The 19,776-nt window shown below is 39.4% G+C and overlaps 3 protein-coding genes across 3 annotated transcripts; 1 reads left to right on the top strand and 2 right to left on the bottom strand.

The window, feature by feature from the left end:
• Window positions 1-495: 495 nt before the first annotated feature.
• LOC121801408 (translation initiation factor eIF-2B subunit alpha-like) lies at window positions 496-3,034 on the bottom strand. Its single transcript, XM_042200891.1, has 5 exons — window positions 2,443-3,034; window positions 1,878-2,030; window positions 1,667-1,808; window positions 1,006-1,247; window positions 496-930 (listed from the first exon to the last, which is right to left on the bottom strand). The coding sequence occupies exons 1-5, from the start codon at window positions 2,866-2,868 to the stop codon at window positions 724-726; spliced, it is 1,170 nt and encodes a 389-aa protein (XP_042056825.1). The 5' UTR covers window positions 2,869-3,034; the 3' UTR covers window positions 496-723.
• A 5,206-nt stretch (window positions 3,035-8,240) lies between these two features.
• LOC121797715 (1-phosphatidylinositol-3-phosphate 5-kinase FAB1B-like) lies at window positions 8,241-15,977 on the top strand. The gene is made up of 12 exons (XM_042196400.1): window positions 8,241-8,570; window positions 8,958-9,634; window positions 9,883-10,626; window positions 11,061-11,214; window positions 11,296-11,640; window positions 11,729-12,544; window positions 12,623-12,954; window positions 13,050-13,173; window positions 13,274-13,444; window positions 13,522-15,036; window positions 15,142-15,408; window positions 15,495-15,977. Exons 2-12 carry the CDS (start codon window positions 9,036-9,038, stop codon window positions 15,840-15,842), a joined length of 5,415 nt encoding a protein of 1,804 aa, XP_042052334.1. The 5' UTR covers window positions 8,241-8,570; window positions 8,958-9,035; the 3' UTR covers window positions 15,843-15,977.
• LOC121797716 lies at window positions 15,962-16,756 on the bottom strand. The gene is made up of 3 exons (XM_042196401.1): window positions 16,453-16,756; window positions 16,237-16,343; window positions 15,962-16,146 (listed from the first exon to the last, which is right to left on the bottom strand). Exons 1-3 carry the CDS (start codon window positions 16,726-16,728, stop codon window positions 16,056-16,058), a joined length of 474 nt encoding a protein of 157 aa, XP_042052335.1. The 5' UTR covers window positions 16,729-16,756; the 3' UTR covers window positions 15,962-16,055.
• Between the last annotated feature and the right edge of the window lie 3,020 nt (window positions 16,757-19,776).

Raw genomic sequence — 19,776 nt, 5'->3', positions numbered from 1 at the left:
TCTTTTTTATGTTGATGAATTAATATTATAGTACAACAACTTTCAAATACTCTTCCTATTATTACAGCTGGGTTTAGAATAGTCATGGTTAACAAGAGCAAGTTGATTTATGATATATTCGAGCCATTGCCTTAATACACTCAAAAATACTTATAGTATGTTTTATTTTTGCTGAGCATAATAACGAGATGATACGTGTTATGAAATATATTGAGTTTATTTGGTATAGTTGTTTAGTAAAATATTCAATTTACTTAAAAGTGTTACTATTCCATTTTGGATTTTCCCAGAGTCATTTTCAGCCAAAAACAACACATTACTTCTCTTACTTTACCTTCTCTTTATCTCTCTACTTTATTCTATATCTACTTAACCACACTAAACACCACTTAAATTACGTGCTCGTGAGATGGCGATAGTATATAATATCACATAAAAATGACAAATTCATCTAGTTAACATAACTATTTATGTGACTCAAAAGTATGGCTATGCTTTGACTTTCTATATGTAAAAAAAAGGGAATCCTATTTCACCAATTTAAAATCCAGTGCAACTACAATCATACATCCAAAAAATTCCAACATAATCATGTCCACAAATATCTCAGAAAAGACTAATCTCGAAGCAAAATTTCAGCATGTGCACCAACATGCTAATCCATAATCTTGAAGAACTAATAGAAAAAATGATGTGGTGCCGAAGCAAGCTGCACGTTTTAGTCTATAGGTAGAGCTGGATGAGCTCGTCACTTACCACAGACGGTGTAAGAACGCCAAGATCAGTAAAAAGGAGGGTGAGATACTGTGGGGGTGTGTAGTCGCGAGCGGATCTTTCAACCTCCACCTTTGATGGAATTGGTACGCCAAAATCAATGGGGCGTAGGGCTGGCGCCATGTCTTTCTGATCCAACGGGTATAGGCGTGCAAACTGCAAGAATGGGCATGCATATGTTTCAGAATAATCCAAACCAAATTTATGAAACACAGTCAGGGTTGATAATACCTTGTAGCTCTCAGCAGCAACGTACATTGGCTTGTTCATGGCTTTGGCAACCAATGCAATTTGGTAGGTTCCCATCATGTTTATAATGCCTCCACTTTCAACCACACCGTCTGCTCCAACGAGTACCATGTCTACTTCATCCATGCTATATGCCACAGCAGAATCGATTAAGAGCTTAACAGGGACATCCAGTTTGGCAAGCTCGTTCGACACACGTAATCCTGACCTGTCGGGTCTTCCCTCTGCGTTCCAGAGTCATATCATAGACTAAACAAAAAAGTTTATCCTCAAAGAAACAAGTACGCCTCATTATTCATAAGTACATATAGCAAGCCAGTTATTACTTGCAAAAACATGCACATTAACTAATACTATGGAAAATAATGCCAAGCAATTTTTATCAATGCTTATGGATGACTTGAGAAGCCATAAATGGTCAGGTTTGTAGTTTGTTGACAGGAAAATTGATGAATCCAGTATTATTTTCGATAGCCCTCTGACAGATTTATCTTCCTTTCTTATTTTCGTCTCAGAGGAATTATGACTATTATGAAGTGCTAACAGCTAAGCACTTGGACAAAGGAAAACAGTGATCCAATATGTTACTGATAATGTGGTGAAGTAAGTCTGGTGATATAGAGTTGATGATAGGAGCACACACCTGTGCAGAGAACTCGAAACAGTTTCTTATTCTCTGCTGCAGTTCTCAGAGCTTCGAGCACAACCCTGGAGAAGCCATGCACCAAAATTGTGCAACCATCGAATATAAAATCTTGACTCAGCATAGCTATTATTCTCCGAGCCTGTCATGGGAAACATCAATTTAAACAAATTCAAAGCTAGGAACTCAAAATTGTCTATCAAATGAACACCTTATATGATATCTCCCCAAACTTCTCAGCACGCTCAAGAAGTCGGAACTTGGCTGAACCGAAGTCTTCACGATCTAAAGCTGAAGTTCTAGTCACATATCGCATGAAAATGTCACAACCAGCTGTTAAGGAGATTGAAGTAGTGTCCCATGACTGCATCAGAATTGCAAGAATTTGTAAAATTATCAATGTCATTCTGATCGATACTCATTGTTCTGTCAATCTAATAAACTCAAATTACAGATTTGCTACTTCACATGATCCAAAACAATTAGATAAGTGGTCAAAGATGTGAAACATTCAAACTCAGTTGCAGGAATTCAAACATAATAGAAGCAGAAGTCTATTCTCAATGAAAATCAGATGCTTTTTGTAGCTCAAAATTCATCCCACCACTCATTATTCTATCATCTAACTAATCGATTCATTTTATCCTTTTGCCACTTAATACTACCAAAACAACCAGATAAAAGATTTACAAACTCAGTTGGAATAATACAAAAACGTTATAACATAAAATGAGGGATATACTAAGACCTCGACAAAATCAAAATAATTTGCTTACTTTAAGAGAATCGGATGCCTTTTTAAGCTCAATTTCAAGCTCCATCATCGTTTTCGCTTGGCTCGAACGAATTACCGACGCCAAAGCCCTAATCGCCGCCACAGCCTCCGCCAATTCCGGCTGTTTCCGCCAATTGTTAAACTCGTCCACCACCGAGAACTTCTTACCTTTCTCCTCGCCGGCCGACGCGTTGTTCTCCACAGCAGCGTCTTCCGCGTTTCCTGCGACGGCGGCCTGCGCCTGAGCCAGCCAATCGCTCGTCACAACGCCGTGGTGCGCCGCACGCGTCTGGTAGTACATTGAGACGTTAGCGCTAGGGTTTTCAGTCATTGCGGTGGAGACAGGGGAGAGCGGGCGGCTCTCGGCGGCGTCTTTCCGCTGCTGCTCCTGCTTGTCGAGGATGAATGAAGCCGATCGATACCACATCGGTCTCTTTTCGTGAAATTAACGCCTTTTGATGGATCGAGTTGCAGTTAGTGGTAATAGGAATCAGAAATTTGTGCGATTCAGCCGTGAAAACGACGCCGGCGGAAGGGTTTTGGTAAAGTTCCGGCGGGATTGAGAGAGAGGGAATAATGGGCGGACTTTGGGATTGTTTCTCTACGGTTATCTAATCATGTAGAGAGCTCCTATTGAGAGTCTGCCTAACCGGCTCACCACCGCGACGCCGATTTTTCACCGACGCCGGTTTGACGTCGAACCATTGGAACCGGCGTCGGCGAAATCGGCGTCAAAATCGGCGTCGCCATGCCGATTCCCGCGCTGACGCCGGTTCCGACGCCGATCCTCACGGGCGCCATTGTGCGTCCCGGATTGGCGCCAAACCGGCGTCGGATTTAAAAAAAAAAATTTTTCGAAAACACTATATATACGCGCGTTGAACCTCATTTTCATTCGCACCACTTGTTTTAACGAGCATTCTCTCTACCTTACTTTCTGTTCAAGATCAATTTAAGAAATGAGTAATGCCGGTGGTAGTGGTGGGGATGCGGATGAGTACGAGCGTATGATGAACGAAGAGCTAGATGCCTATACGAGCCGTGAGGTTGATCGATGGATGCAGAGTTATATGCAGCCGGCGGGACCTCGCCCACGACCAGTTGTCCACCGTCGACAAGTGGTGCATCGTGATCATGAAGCTGCACATCAGCGCCTGTTCACAGATTACTTCGCAGAGGAGCCGCGTTTTGACGCCAACCATTTCAGGCGTCGTTTTAGGATGAGGCGGGACTTATTTATGCGTATTGTTAACGCATTGGAGCAGCGATATCTGTATTTCCGCTTCAGGCACGATGCGGCTGGCAGACCCGGCCATACCCCTATTCAAAAGTGCACTGCGGCAATCAGGCAGTTGGCCTACGGCACCGCGGCAGACATGTGGGACGAATACCTCCACATCGGTGAGACGACTGCCATCGAATGTATGAAGTATTTCTGCCAGGGCGTGATCGAAGTATTCGGTGATCAGTATCTCCGAAAGCCTACCCCCGAAGATTGCCGGAATCTGCTGCGGATGCACGGGGTCAGCACGAGTTCCCGGGAATGCTAGGCAGCATAGATTGTATGCATTGGGAATGGAAGAACTGTCCCGCTGCCTGGAAGGGGTTTTACACGACCGGCTACAAGGGAAAAAATCCCACGATGATCCTCGAGGCCGTGGCTGATTACCGGTTGTGGATTTGGCATGCGTATTTTGGGATGGCCGGTTCGAACAACGACCTAAACGTCCTCAACTCGTCGCCCCTTTTCAACGAGCAGTGCCAGGGCGTCGGTCCGGCCATCAGTTTTGTCGCCAACGGCAACCAGCATGATATGGGCTACTACTTGGCGGATGGGATATACCCTAGGTGGCCCGTCTTTGTGAAGACGATCCGGTGTGCATCAGATCCGAAGAAGGCCTACTTTGCGACGCGGCAGGAGTCGGCGCGAAAGGACGTGGAGCGCGCATTTGGTGTGCTTCAAGCTCGATGGGCCGCAGTTAAGGGACCAACGCGTTTGTGGCATGTCGACTGCATTGCTGATATAATGTACGCCTGTATTATCATGCACAACATGATCGTCGAAGATGAAGGTGTACAACTGACTAATTGGGCCACCGACGATAATGAAGCAGGTCCAAGCCACGGCGTCACCACCGCCAACGTACGAGGTGGGGTACCGCACGATGAAGAAGCCCTCCTCCAAGCACATGCCGACATGCGTCAGACGGAGGCTCATATTCGGCTGCAAAAGATTTAGTTGAAGAGTTGTGGGCGCGGAGGATTGCAAGACGTTAGTTTTTATGCAAATTTATGTAATTTTTTAAATGTAATTTTTTTAATTATTGTACTTTTTTAAAAAAATTAATGTACTTTTTAAATTTTAATATTATTATTCGAATTTTCCGTATTTGTCTCGTAAATTAAATTCCGTATGTTGATACGAGTGTAAATTAAATTATATAATTGTTATTAGTGATGTGGATAGGTAGTGTGAAGGCTATGTGAGGGCTATTTGATGTCCAGTTGATGTGGCAAGCTGATGTGGCATGAGAATTGTAGTGCTGATGATGTGGCAGTGTGAAGACTATTTGAGGGCTATTTGACGTCCTAACCTATTGGAGATGCTCTAAACCTCCCGCCCACAAAGGGTGTTTTTTATTAAAAAAAAAGAGTAAAGGCCAAAATTGGTCCTGAAGATATGTCAATTTTATCATTTCGGTCCTAAACTTTATCTTTTGAATTTTTTGGTCCTGAACATTTCAAATCGGATCACAATTGGTCCTCCGTCAACAATTCCGTTAATATTTAACGGTCAACGATTTTAATCACAATTTTGACCAACTTAAACAATTTTTAATTATTTAATCATCAAAATTATTTTTTTAAATAAAATCATAAATTATTTATTAGAAATAATTAAATAATTTTTGAATAATTAAAATATTTATTCCAACTTAAACAATTTTTAAATAACAAAATTATTTATGATTTTATTTAAAAAAATAATTTTGATGATTAAATAATTAAAAATTATTTAAGTTGGTCAAAATTGTGTTTATCATAAAAAAATCATAAATTATTTATTAAAACTTAAACAATTTTTAAATAATTAAATTATTTATGATTTTATTTAAAAATAATAATTTTGATGATTAAATACTTAAAATTTGTTTAAGTTGGTCAAAATTGTGTTTATCATCAAAAAATTATAAATTATTTATTACAACTTAAATAATTTTTAAATAATCAAATTATTTATGATTTTATTTAAAAAATATTTTTGATGGTTAAATAATTAAAAATTGTTTAAGTTGGTCAAAATTGTGATTAAAATCGTTGACCGTTAAATATTAACCGAATTGTTAACGGATGACCAATTGTGATCCGATTTGAAATGTCCAGGACCAAAAAATTCAAAAGATAATGTTTATGACCAAAATGATAAAATGGGCATATGTTCAGGACCAATTTTGGCCTTTACTCAAAAAAAAAATCAATGTGTAGTATGTTTTGTGTTATGCAAGTGTAAATGATCTCTCCATCCACGAATAGGAGTCCCGTTTTTTTATTTTAGTTCATCTAGAGTCCCAGTTCATTGTTATTATAATGTAATAGGATCTCATATTTTACTAACTCATTTTACTCACATTTTATTCAAAACTAATAAGAGTATATACAAGTTAGACACATATTCAACTAACCTTTTTCCACTATCTTTTTTAACATTTATTAAACCCGTACAGCCAAAAAATAAGACTCCTATTGGAGGATAGAAAGAATAATATGGTCTACTTACTAAGTCAATGACATATGGATCGATCCTCTCGGTGCTTGGTATCGAGGAGACGCAGAGTCCTCCATCCACGCGTGAATGTTGATGGCGACGTATTTGCCGACACTGTTTGGTTGGCATTTTATGTTCCTAGGCAACTCAAACCATCCCTCAACGAGCACCCCCAAGTCATAGAGGAATAGTTGGCATCTCTCTGACCCTTGATTGGTTTATGCCGCTATAAGGATAAAAGATACTCCCTCCGTCCCTAAAGTATATGCACTTTGGGACGACACGAGTTTTAATGTAAAATTGGTAAAAAAGAGAGAGACAAAGAGAAAAATTAATTAAAATATTGTTTGTTGAGAATGAGTATTACCTCATTAGAGAGAAAGGACTTTCTAAAATTAGAAAGTACATATTCTTGTGGAACAGACTAAAAAGGAAATAGTGTATATTCTTGTGGACGGAGGGAGTATTATAAGCCAAACCAGCCTCTTGATCTTGATCATGACGACCTTGTGTCAAGGTTTTTGTGCTAATCGTTTTTGTGTTTAGGGCCCATGTAAACCCTAGTGACAATGTAGTCATATCTATTTGTTCCCCATTGAGACTTGATTCATGAAAGGAGAATGACACAATTTATTGGGGATGTCGGAGTCGATTTGTTTGTCAACGACAGATTTGTAGATCTACGCCAAAAGGGATTTGTTGATGCCAAAACAGAAAATGACATAGTTGGCCTCAAAGCTGAGAGCAACAAGATGGCGATGCTCGGTGCTCAAATGACTAATTGGAGTCGGACCCTCCTAAGTACTAGTATATCGTTTTATCAATTCGAAATTACTTTTTCTTTTTATTTTAGATGTTAAATAGAACAATACCATTTTATTTTTTCAAATCAGCTTCATTTTATGACTAATGATTTAATAAATATTTAAAATTCGTGAACAGTCATTAAAATTTTAAAAATTTCGAGCAATTAATCATTTCCTATAGTAATAAAAGTAGAGTGCCAATTTAACATGGACGAGATGGGTCGGTCCGCTACATCAGTTTCGGATATTAAATCATAGAGCCCATGATAAAAGCTCTCAATAGCTTTGCAAAACAATTCTAATATTAGTACGTAAATTTTGTGATTAGGCTGTAAATTCAAATCCTTTTGGGCCTAAAAGATGTACTATTAATTTGCCCCAAACTTTGCGCACAATTTGATTCTAAATATAAAAATCAAATTATTAAAAAAATCGAAATTTGAAACAAAAACTTAACGAGTATGAGTACATGATATACAATGAGTGGCAATTGGTAAGTGGCAAGTAGTGGCAACATAACTTAACTGATTACATATTGAATTATAAATTTTAAATCCCGAAAATGATTTAGTAATCGGTCGGATTAAATGGAGCAAGTATTGACCATTTACCCAAATTGGAGATTAACTATAACAATTTAAATAAATACCCATAATTGAATAACAGCTCATCGCTAGTAAAATTGAATTATTGATAACCTAATCAAGAAGATAATTGATATACTCCACTTTATTTTTTTGATCCCTTTTCCAAAATTAATACGTAACACATAATAAAATATTATAGATCAAGAAAAATCTTTGATTCCAATTTCCAATTACACAAGCAAATACTCCCTCCGTCCCGCACTACTCGCACTTATTTCCTTTTTGGGCGTCCCAAGTTACTTGCACTCTTTCCATTTTTAGTAAAAAATTTCACCTACCGCCGTCATTTTTGACTTTCCTATACACTCATTCCTTAATCTCCGAGCCGAAAAGGAAATGAGCGAGTAGCCCGGGACGGAGGGAGTATTAAGAAGCAGTCCACTAAAACTAATTTATTTATTGCCCGATAAAACAAATTTATTCAGCTTTCAAATCTAGCAAAAAAGAAAAAAATATGTTTAGAGACAATTGGCATGTAGCCACGTGTCTGCTAACCATAGGCCGTCATGTTATTCAACAAATAGTGATATTTAATTTGGGATGAAAATGGCTACGTACAGCTGAGCTTGTTTCAGTCGCTTTCTACTAAATCAAATTTCTCCTACCATTATTATAATCATGCAAATCCCTGACCACGACGATCATTTCGAAAATTAGTTACTTAATTGTATTATTCACGCCCCAATTATGATTTATCTTGGTGATTCAACTTCCGATTTCCCATATATCTGAGTATCAAGAAATTAGGGCTGATATTCGCTGAATGAGAAAGGGCAACTGTTTCCCCCCGAAATCCCGCGTTTTTCAGACTGAATTGTGTGACAGAGGGGATACAGAGTGATTATTTTTTTTAATCCAGTGATTGGGCGTGTTTCTCCGGATTTCCCCTTCGGAAGTTATATGTATAAAGGTTCGTTTTTCTTTCATTACTCTGCTTTGTGTGAGGGATTGACATTGGATTCGTTTTAGTTGTTGTGGTTCTTTTGACTGTGGAATATGTGTGGGTAGAGTTGCCAGCTGGAATTCGGGAGCTACGGCTATTAGTTCTTGACCAAGGAAGTTAGGAGGGGGGGGGGGGGGGGGGGGGGGGGGGGGAATACGATTAAAGGATTTGGGGATTATGCGTAATTTTGAGTGGATCAAGTGTATTGCAGCTGTTTTAGTCTCAATTTGAGTGCTGTATAAGTAGAATCTATTGATAAGATTGGATCAGTTTGTTTCTACTTAATGGGTTATTTGTTGTGTTGAAATTGAAGTTGAGGAGTCATTATTAATCTTTTGTGATTCTCTGTGTCAGGGGTTGTTGGGAATGGGTGTTTGAGTTGGAAAGAAATGAGAATATCACAATGAGTTGGAAGGGAGGGTTATTGAGTCGATGGATGACCCTGATAGGACATTTCCGGATCTGGTAGGCTTGTTTAAATCTTGGATGTCATGGCAGTCGGAGCCTGCACATGTGTCGAGGGATTTCTGGATGCCCGACCAGAGTTGCAGGGTATGCTACGAGTGTGATTCACAGTTCACCTTGTTTAATCGTAGACATCATTGTCGTCTATGTGGTAGGATTTTCTGTGCCAAGTGTACTTCGAATTGGCTTCCTGTTGGACATAGCGAGCCAAAGATTTCATTAGAAGAGCGAGATAAGATTAGGGTCTGCAACTACTGTTTCAAGCAAAGGGCGAAAGATCAATGGGGAAAAGAGATGATTGTGGCAGTTGATGATGGGCTTCAAGTGGACCTACCCGATGCCAGCTGTACTTCTCCATCAACAACCAGTTTCCTTAGCACCAAATCTAGTGGCACCTGTGGTAGTAGCACTACATTTGTGTCAGTACCACAGTCTGCTGGACCCACCCCGATGCAATCATTGTCAATGGAAGCAGATTTAGATAGGCAAAATGTTGGATCATCAAAGATCAATGCCACGGAGGAGCAAAACCTGTCTGATGACCAATTTGATTATTTCCGAAACAGGTTTTTCTGTTCTTCCTTATTAATTTCAAAGATAGCACATTTCTTTGAGAGTCTCAAGAGATTTTATTAAGCTTGAATAGATTAGAGGCATGGTATTTTATTTCTAATGAAAAAGTTAATTATTGTTAAAATATTAGTTTAGTGTAGTTATGGTCATTGGTTTTGTGAGTTGTTATATTTATAAACGTGCGTATAAGCAATGAAAATCAATATTTGGTTGATATTTGTCATAATTGTTTGTTTAACAGGAGTGATGACGATGATGATGAATTTGGAATATCTCAGTTAGGTCCCATAGCTAGTGACTTCTCCCAGGTTAATGGCTACTATGGTCCTGTTAAACTCGAGGATATCAACAGTGATTACAACTCATGCAAAGTTCATCCTGATGGAGGTGCTGCTGATTCAAAAAGTACGACCAGCTCCCCTTTGCGATATAGTCTCAATTCCCAAAACTCTGAAGAATCCCAACTGATTGCCGAGAAAGATGCTGAACACGACATTGGTGATGAATGTGAGGCACCTTCTTCTTTATATGTGGCAGAAGACGTAAATACAGAGCCTGTTGATTTTGAAAACAATGGGGTTTTGTGGCTCCCTCCCGAGCCTGAAGACGAAGACGATGAAAGGGAATCACTTCTATTCGAGGATGACGGTGATGGGAATGCTGCTGGAGAATGGGGATATTTGAACAATTCAAGCAGCTATGGGAGTGGGGAGTTTCGTAGTAGGGAGAAATCAAACGAGGAGCATAAGAGAGCCATGAAGAGTGTGGTCGAAGGCCATTTCCGGGCTTTAGTAGCTCAACTATTGCAAGTCGACAATCTTCTTTCAGAGGATGAAAATGACAAAGAGAGTTGGTTGGAAATAATCATTGCCTTGTCGTGGGAGGCTGCCACATTGTTAAAACCAGATATGAGCCAGGGGGGACAAATGGACCCTGGGGGATATGTCAAAGTAAAATGTTTAGCTTCAGGGGTTCGAAGCGAGAGGTAAATACTTTTAACTATTTTTGGATTTCATGCTACTTGCAAATGGTTAGTAAATTATTTATCGAGTGTGATTTTCTTTAAATTCCACTGAGATGGTAGTTTTCAAGCAAACTGGATGAAAAAGTTAATTTTTTAAAAGTTAAACTCAACAAAGAGATGAAGCTGGTGATTATGAATACCGAATCATCATAGAACATGGGAGTTATGGACCATGCTCTTCTTCCCTCTATTGCTTCGGTATTTCTGAAATATGCCCCTTACTATAATAAACCTTCCTGAATCTTTGGTATATTCATATTTCATAGTCAATGACTCAATGTAGAGGATTTTGGAGGTTGAAAGTAGAACATCATTCTTGTGTTTATATTCTTTTGCATCATTATTCTGTTATATTATTCTTGTATTCCTCGGATGGTGACAATTTCACCTTACAGTTTGGTGGTCAAAGGAGTTGTGTGCAAGAAAAATGTGGCTCATCGACGGATGACATCAAGAGTAGAGAAGCCTCGCTTACTGATCCTTGGAGGGGCACTTGAGTACCAGCGGGTTTCTAATGCTCTTTCAAGCTTTGATACATTGTTACAACAGGTAGAATTACTAACTTCACTTTATTTAAACCTAAGCTCATATTTTCCTTGGTCATTGCGTTTGACATTTGTTTGCTCACAGGAAATGGATCATCTGAAGATGGCTGTTGCAAAGATAAGTGTGCACACTCCTAATATTCTTCTGGTTGAGAAATCCGTTTCGCGCTATGCCCAGGAGTACCTTCTCGCGAAAGAAATATCACTTGTTCTGAATATTAAAAGACCACTTCTGGAGCGTATAGCCCGTTGTACTGGTGCCCAAATCGTTCCTTCAATTGATCACCTGTCATCAGAGAAGGTGGGATATTGTGACATGTTCAATGTAACGAGATTTACGGAAGAGCATGGTAGTGCCGGCCAGGCTGGAAAGAAGCTGGTGAAGACTCTGATGTATTTCGAGGGTTGCCCGAAACCACAAGGATGCACTGTAAGTTTGTGACAGATTTATCATTTTGAAAATTCAGTATTCAAGTTTAGCTGTGTCTTAGAGGTATTGTGGCTGTTTATTTCTTTAGATAATACTTCGAGGCGCCAGTGGGGATGAGTTGAAGAAAGTGAAGCATGTAGTACAGTATGGAGTTTTTGCAGCTTATCACTTGGCTCTGGAGACGTCTTTTCTTGCTGATGAAGGTGCCTCTTTGCCAGCACTTCCATTGAACTCTCCTATCACAGTTGCACTACCAGATAAGCAATCGACAATCGACAGATCCATCTCAACTGTACCTGGTTTTTCAGTTCCATCTGGTGATAAAACTCCAGGACCGCAATCTGTTGGTGATCTACAGAGATCAAACACTTTACCCCCTTCAGATCTAATCAGGGAAACGATTGCATCAATTCATGAATATTCAGACACACATAATATCCCTGCTCCTTTAAGCTCTCAATATGGCGAGCCTCCAATATCATCTTGTGTGGATCAGCATTCTTCTTCGAATCCATTTTCTGCAGAAGATCAAGCTATTCTAGATTTGGGCCTGTCCGTCGAGGCAAAACCTAGTGAGTTAAACGGATTTTCTGTTGCAGCGGTAGATATCCACTCCTCTAATCAATTTGGAGATTCAAATGTCAAAACTGTAGATTCTAAGAGCAATGGTTCAAATCTAACATCTTTGCAAACGGATGCTCTCAAAATTTCTGATGAACAACCTGCTCTGAAAGAAGAATTTCCACCTTCTCCGTCAGACCATCAAAGCATCTTAGTCTCATTGTCATCAAGATGTGTATGGAAGGGGACTGTCTGCGAAAGATCACATTTGTTCCGGATCAAATATTATGGTAGCTTTGACAAGCCATTGGGCCGTTATCTACGGGATCATTTATTCGATCAGGTCTCTCTCTCTCTCTCTCTCTCTCCAAACTAAAGACAAAATTATCAGTCTTACTGACGTGTCTGCCATATGCAACAGAGTTTTGTATGCCGCTCATGTGATATGGCTTCCGAGGCTCATATCCAGTGCTACACTCATAGACAAGGTACTCTGACAATTTCAGTGAAAAAACTACCTGAAATGATTTTACCTGGTGAAAGGGAAGGGAAGATTTGGATGTGGCACCGTTGCTTGAGATGTCCCAGGGCTAATGGATATCCGCCTGCAACTAGGCGTGTTTTGATGTCAGATGCTGCATGGGGGTTGTCCTTTGGAAAGTTTTTGGAGCTAAGCTTTTCGAACCACGCAGCTGCGAGTAGAGTAACCAGTTGTGGCCATTCTTTGCATAGGGACTGTCTTCGGTTTTATGGGTATGATCCATTTCTCGTGTTCCATATATATTTACGACCACCTCTCGAGCATATTGGATCTATTTTATCAACCAAGTCTACTTGTGCTGATGCAGGTTCGGACAGATGGTTGCTTGCTTTCGTTATGCGTCGATTGATGTTCATTCGGTGTACCTACCTCCCTCAAAACTTGATTTCAACTACAAAAATCAGGAGTGGATAGAAAAAGAAATGAATGAGGTGAAACAAATGTCATTCTTTCTTTTTATTCCTTTGGGATCTCTTGTCTCTCTAGATATGTCAAATACCCTTTCGTTCACACTTTCTAACTGTTTCACAGGTGGTTGGACGTGCTGAGCTCCTCTTCTCTGAAGTTCTCAATACTCTTCGTCTTTTGGCAGAAAGAAAAAGCAGTGCAGGTGAGATGGATGGTGTTGTGAATGTTCATGAATCTAGGCACCTGATTATAGATCTAGAAGGGCTCTTGCAGAAGGAAAAGTCAATATTTGAGGTTTGGGATCAATTTCAAATCAAGAGTTTCATTTACAAAGCAGTTTTCATGTGATTAATATCTTCTTTTTTTGGCAGGAAATGCTCCGGAAAATCATGAAAAAGGAGGCAAGAATAGGGCAACCTCTCATTGATATTCTCGAGCTCAATCGGCTGCGCAGAGAGCTAGTCTTTCAGTCTTATGCGTGGGACCAGCGCCTGATATACGCAGCCAGTCTAGATTCCAGTAACAAACCAAATAAGGCGGAGGTTTCCACTTCAGAGGCCGTTCAGAAAATTCTCTGTGAAACTGAGAGAGTTCAGGATGTAAATGTACTAGTTCCGACCAGTAAGACTTTAAGCAGTTTGGTGTCCGCTGCTGCCGAGGCAAATTTCAAAGAAAATCCCGATCATGGCAAGGTCGGTCTGCTTAACAATCACCTCGAGGTGGTTCCCCAAATAACTGATTTATCCTCAAATCTGAATCATGGAGATCAGAGTCCTCTCGAACTCTCTCATGAAGTAAGGTCTGCTGATAAATCTGATGCTCTGGCTTCGAGTGTCAACGTACATAAAGCTCTCTTAGATGGTCAAACTCCTATATCTCTGTCGGATACTCTTGATGCCGCTTGGACTGGTGAGAGTAATCCTGGTGTGGGAGTCCCGATAAAGTGCAGCGTGCCAGAATTAACTGAAGTCGATACTTCATCTGCTGTCAGAACATTTGACAAGTTGGATATGGAATATGACAGAGAGGACTTGCCTTCCTTCTTATCTACCAATAATTCTGGTGATGTGGATGACGCTGAGAGCTGGCTGACCACACCATTTTCCATCTACCACAGATCACCAAGCAAGAATTTCTTGGGGCTGGACCTGAAGCTGGATGTGTTGGGTGGATATGATCCAGTATACATCTCCTCGTTTCAGGACCCTGAACTCCAAGGTGGGGCCAGGTTGCTTCTCCCCGTGGGGATTAACGAAACTGTCATTACAGTTTATGATGATGAGCCAACGAGTCTTATATCATATGCCCTCATTTCGCATGATTACTTTGTCCAAATCTCGGATGAGCCTGAAAAACCCAGGGACACTTCAGAATCGGTGTTTTCAATGCAATCCCTTGATGCCGGGTCCTCCTTTCAGTCATTTTCATCGTTGGACGAGGTGATTCTGGATTTGTACAAAAGTCTTGAATCCGGAGAAGAGAGCATGTTGATGAGTTTCCGTAATTCCTTGAATTCAGACCCCGTCTCATATACAAAAGCTTTGCATGCCAGAGTGCCCTTTACCGATGATGGCCCCCTTGGGAAGGTCAAATACACGGTCACATGTTACTATGCAAAACGTTTCGATGCATTGAGGAGGATATGTTGCCCATCGGAGATGGATTTCGTTAGATCCCTTAGCCGTTGCAAGAAGTGGGGCGCCCAAGGTGGGAAGAGCAACGTCTTCTTTGCAAAAACTTTGGATGACCGGTTCATAATCAAACAAGTGACGAAGACTGAGCTGGAGTCGTTCATCAAGTTCGCCCCTGGATATTTCAAATACCTGTCTGAGTCCATTGGAACAGGAAGCCCAACCTGCCTGGCAAAGATCCTCGGTATCTATCAGGTATATCTCCATCCAAAAAACTGAATCTTTGTTGATGAATGAAGTATGATATTTTGTGGTAAATTTAACATCATGTTTGAATTCTATGGTGTTTCCTTCGAAAAGGTATCTTCAAAACATCTAAAAGGAGGGAAGGAAACCAAAATGGATGTGTTGGTGATGGAGAATCTGCTATTCGGAAGAAACGTGACACGTCTCTATGATCTCAAAGGTTCATCCAGATCGCGATACAATCCTGATTCTTCCGGAAGTAATAAGGTGTTGTTGGACCAGAACTTGATCGAAGCAATGCCCACATCTCCCATATTTGTCGGAAACAAAGCCAAACGAGTACTAGAAAGAGCAGTGTGGAACGACACTGCTTTTCTTGCTGTAAGCTTCTCATCTTCTCTCCATATTATTAACGAAGTCACACCACCTTTACTTACATTTTTATTTCCTCCCATCTCCGTCCGCAGTCCATAGATGTGATGGACTACTCGCTACTAGTCGGGGTTGATGAACAGAAGCACGAGCTTGTCCTTGGGATCATCGACTTCATGAGACAGTACACATGGGACAAGCATCTCGAGACATGGGTGAAGGCATCAGGCATTCTTGGCGGGCCCAAGAACACCTCACCAACCGTGATCTCTCCGAAGCAGTACAAGAGGAGATTCAGGAAAGCCATGACAACATATTTCTTGATGGTCCCGGATCAATGGTCGCCTCCTATGATCATTCGTAGCCAGTCGCAGACGGAGATGGCTGAAGAGAACTCAGTGTCGCAGAATACTGCACTTGATTGTACGCCCTCTGTTGAGTGAAGAAACCTCAGTTGCTTGTATATGTTGAAGCTCACTTCATTCTTTCTTTGTATATCTATTTTTCTCCATTTCTATATTCTTTTGTAAGCAATAGCATTCATTATTTTTAGGGGAAAATATATGCAAGTCCCATTATATTCTGTTTCTGAAGATTAATAATTCTTGTTATCAATATACAAAACATCTTCTAATTCCTCAAAACCTTGAGTATTTCTATGATGTCAAAATATAGTCAGCCAGCTCTTTCTCATCAGATTCATGAAGCCAGCATCTCTGAAGCAAGTCAACTAACTCAGCATCTCCACTGTCACATGATGAAATAATCGAGTCAAATACAAGTGGAGCTACTAAAAAATTTTCGAGTATTGCGTTGTGACAAACACTATTATGTTACCTTGAAATACGTAGGGAAAAACGAGGGCCTTCATCGTATCCTTCACAAATCACCTCTCCATTTGCATCTTTGTAGCAAACTACACCATTTACTTTATCTTCAAACACCTATCATCAATCATGTGAAAAGAGAAAGAGATTAACAAGTAGTATTAAGTTATAAATTAACTTAAAACTATATAACAAAATTCATGTAAATTATGGAAAATGATCTTACCTTGATCTTGTTGTGATCATATGATCTGATCTGGATGCCAGCTGGCACGGGACCAGCAGCACACATCATGACCAAACTACCCCTCGGAGACTGTTTGCTCGGATGACGGGCCAATACGAGAATAGAAGACGAAACACCGGTCGATAAACTTATGGCTATAGCCATGAAATCATATAGGTTTTGGGAAGATGAGAAAGAAGAAGAAGAAGAATTTTGGTTGGTCCTTTTCTTTGCATGTTTGTGGGGACTTAGTGGAGAGAATGATGAAGCAAACATTATATTGTATATATAAAGAACAAAAAAATGGTTGATTTGAGGTTGGGATGCTTGGCTTTTAGGTTTAATACAAAGTTATAATTAAATAATTTTGGGAATAGGAGTGAGACAAGGGTGTTAGGTGTATTATTGCTGCCTAATCAATTTTGCATTATCTCATGTAAATACATTATTACAATGTTGGACGGCCCATTTGGCTTATCTTCAACTTAATGATGGCAGAGATGAAATATGAGTCATCTTGATAGGTTGAAAGTGGGATTGATTACTCATAAGTAGGGGTGTGCATTCGGGTTTCGGTTCGGTTTTTTACCAAAACCGAAAAACCGAATTTAGTTCAAAATCCAAACCGAACCGAACCCGAAAAACTGAAACCGAAAAACCGAAAGCCGAACTTAAAAAACTGAAAAACCCGAACAAAACCGAAAAACCCGAAAAAAACCGAAAAACCTGAAAAAATAAATATAATATAAATATATATTTATATATGTGTATTTTATTTTATTTTATATATACTAATAGAATATTTATATATAATATAAAATTAATAATACATATAGTATATATTATATAGTAGAATATATATTATATATAATATAATATATTAAATTAATAGAATATATATATAATTCGGTTTTTCGGTTTTTCGATTTTTTTCTTCTCCCGAACCGAACCGAACCGAAAAACCGAATTTTTTTTATTTTTAAAACCGAACCGAAAAACCGAAAAAACCGAACCGAATTTCAAAATTTCGGTTTGGTTCGGTTCGGATATTCGGTTTCCGATTTTTTTGCTCACCCCTACTCATAAGCCAAAATTAGATACTCATAATTCTTACTAACATGCACTCATGTGATCTTAATTTTGACTTTTGAGGATGTTTGAGCGTCGTAAATAAGCTTAGTCAAACACCCATTTAGGTCGATAATTATTTGAAAATATCACCCTTGGGTTCTTAAGAAATGAGAGCTTAGCATATTTAATCTAAATTAATTGAAATTCAGCTATTTCGGTTCGATTATTTTTTTTTGCCCATATTCGATTGAATAACTGAATAACCATCAATGTCGACATCAACCAATATAACAAATTGTTATAGTTCAACTTGAGAGAGAAGTATCTTTAATAAGTTGGAAATAAATTAAAAAGTACTCCTTCCGTTTCTTAATAGTAATTGAGATTGTACTTATTTTTTAAAAAATGAGTTTTATTAGTTCAAATAACAAAATGAAGTTAGATAAATAAAATTAAAGAGGAAAATATAAAAGAGAAAGTATATATAAAAAAAGAGAAAATGATTAACTTAATTGGAATGTCCCTGAGAGAAATAGTACGAATCACAAAAATGATAGAGGAAGTACTACTACTACTAATCAACTATCCTTCTCTGAAACCAATTACTAAGGTAAAACTATACTATGAGAGCATCTGTAACGCGTCGGGCCGGGCCGCAAATCGCGAGTCCCGGCCCGTCCCATGCGTTACACGGAGGCGAGTCACGGCTCAGGCCGGTCCCGGGGCCGCGTTCCCGGCCTGGTGAGCGTCCCGCGTCCCTGCCCGGGACAGGGTTGCACGGTGACGGGCCGCATGTCCCGCGGCCCGGTCCAGCGTTACACGCTCTTCGGGCCGGGCGCAAATCCAATTTTTTTTTTGAATTCGATGTCTATAAATACGAGCTTGCGTTCCATCCATTTCAATCCCGCGTTCCATTTCAATACTCTATTATACCCTTTGTTTCGGCGCCAATGGATTGGTTCAACAGCGATCAACGTGAGATGGAAGAGTTCGTTAACTCGAACAATTGGTACATACCGTCGTCGCAACCATCGCAGACACAACCTAGTCCGGGAGTCGGTAGCAACGTCGACATTACATCGCCGGTCAACACCGAAGATTTCGAGCTCAGTGAGATGGAGCCCGCTCAAATGAAGAAGTAGTAGTCGTGGCCCGGGTTTCTTGTATTTCAAATTTGCTTCGTCTAGTAATGTAATGTTAATTTCTAATGAACAATGCATTTTCCCGGTTTCAATTGTTCAACGAATTGCGTTTACGAGTTAAATAGGTTGGAGTTGTGAATATTGTCATTTATTAGTTGCGGCCCGGGCCGCAACCTGCAGGGTTACAGCAGTTGAGGCCTGGGCCGCAACTGTAGAGGAATGATGACGTGGAGGGGACTTGGGGCCGGAAATGGGGACGGGGTTAATGATGCCCTGAGTCTATGACTAAGGAAGGGGTCATGCAATTGTGTGGTCTTAATTAAAACCCAATTTATAAATAAAATTTATAGTATTAAAAATATGTCATTATGTGGGGTGTTCTCATCACTAAGCACCAAGTCTTGATTTGACGGGTGCAATACAAATATTCATAGGAAGTGTCTCTCAATTAGAGTGGTAATAAAATATCAAAGGATATATGCAATTCATTTGACTTCTTTAGATATAATGTTTCTCTCTTCAATTTATTTTCATTTTTCTTTTGTGGTAAACTAATGATTCATATGTGGAATATAAGTATTAGGTTCTATTAGTCTCATTTTCAAACAAGTAACCTCACACTAGCAAGAAGTGATTATGATGACTCTAACAAGATGATTAACCATGAAGTAATTGACACCTTTACCTATAGGATAATTTTTTTAAAATAAAATGATCCAACGTAGTTACATCAATAATTTGGCTTCTTGGTCATCCTCAAATGGTGAAAAAAATATCATATAGTATTATACTCCTCGTGTCCGCAAATAGGAGTCATATTTTTCCATTTTGATCTATCTGCGAATAAAAATTCTATTTCATTTTTACTATAAATGATAATAGGGTCCACATTCCACTTACATTTCATTTAAAACTAATATATAGTACAATTGAGACTCATATACCATTACCTTTTTTCCACTAACATTTTTCTTAATATTTCTTAAAACCCGTGCTGCCAAAGAAATTGAATTGGCTTAAAGGAAGACTAGTACTACATAATATTATCTCAAGATTAGCATCGACGTTATATTTATCCAATCGAACAATATCATATGAACTAATTCTATCT

Source organism: Salvia splendens, chromosome 4 (assembly GCF_004379255.2).
Source record: "Salvia splendens isolate huo1 chromosome 4, SspV2, whole genome shotgun sequence".
Taxonomy (NCBI): domain Eukaryota; kingdom Viridiplantae; phylum Streptophyta; class Magnoliopsida; order Lamiales; family Lamiaceae; genus Salvia; species Salvia splendens.
This window is presented reverse-complemented; position numbering and strand designations above follow the sequence as displayed.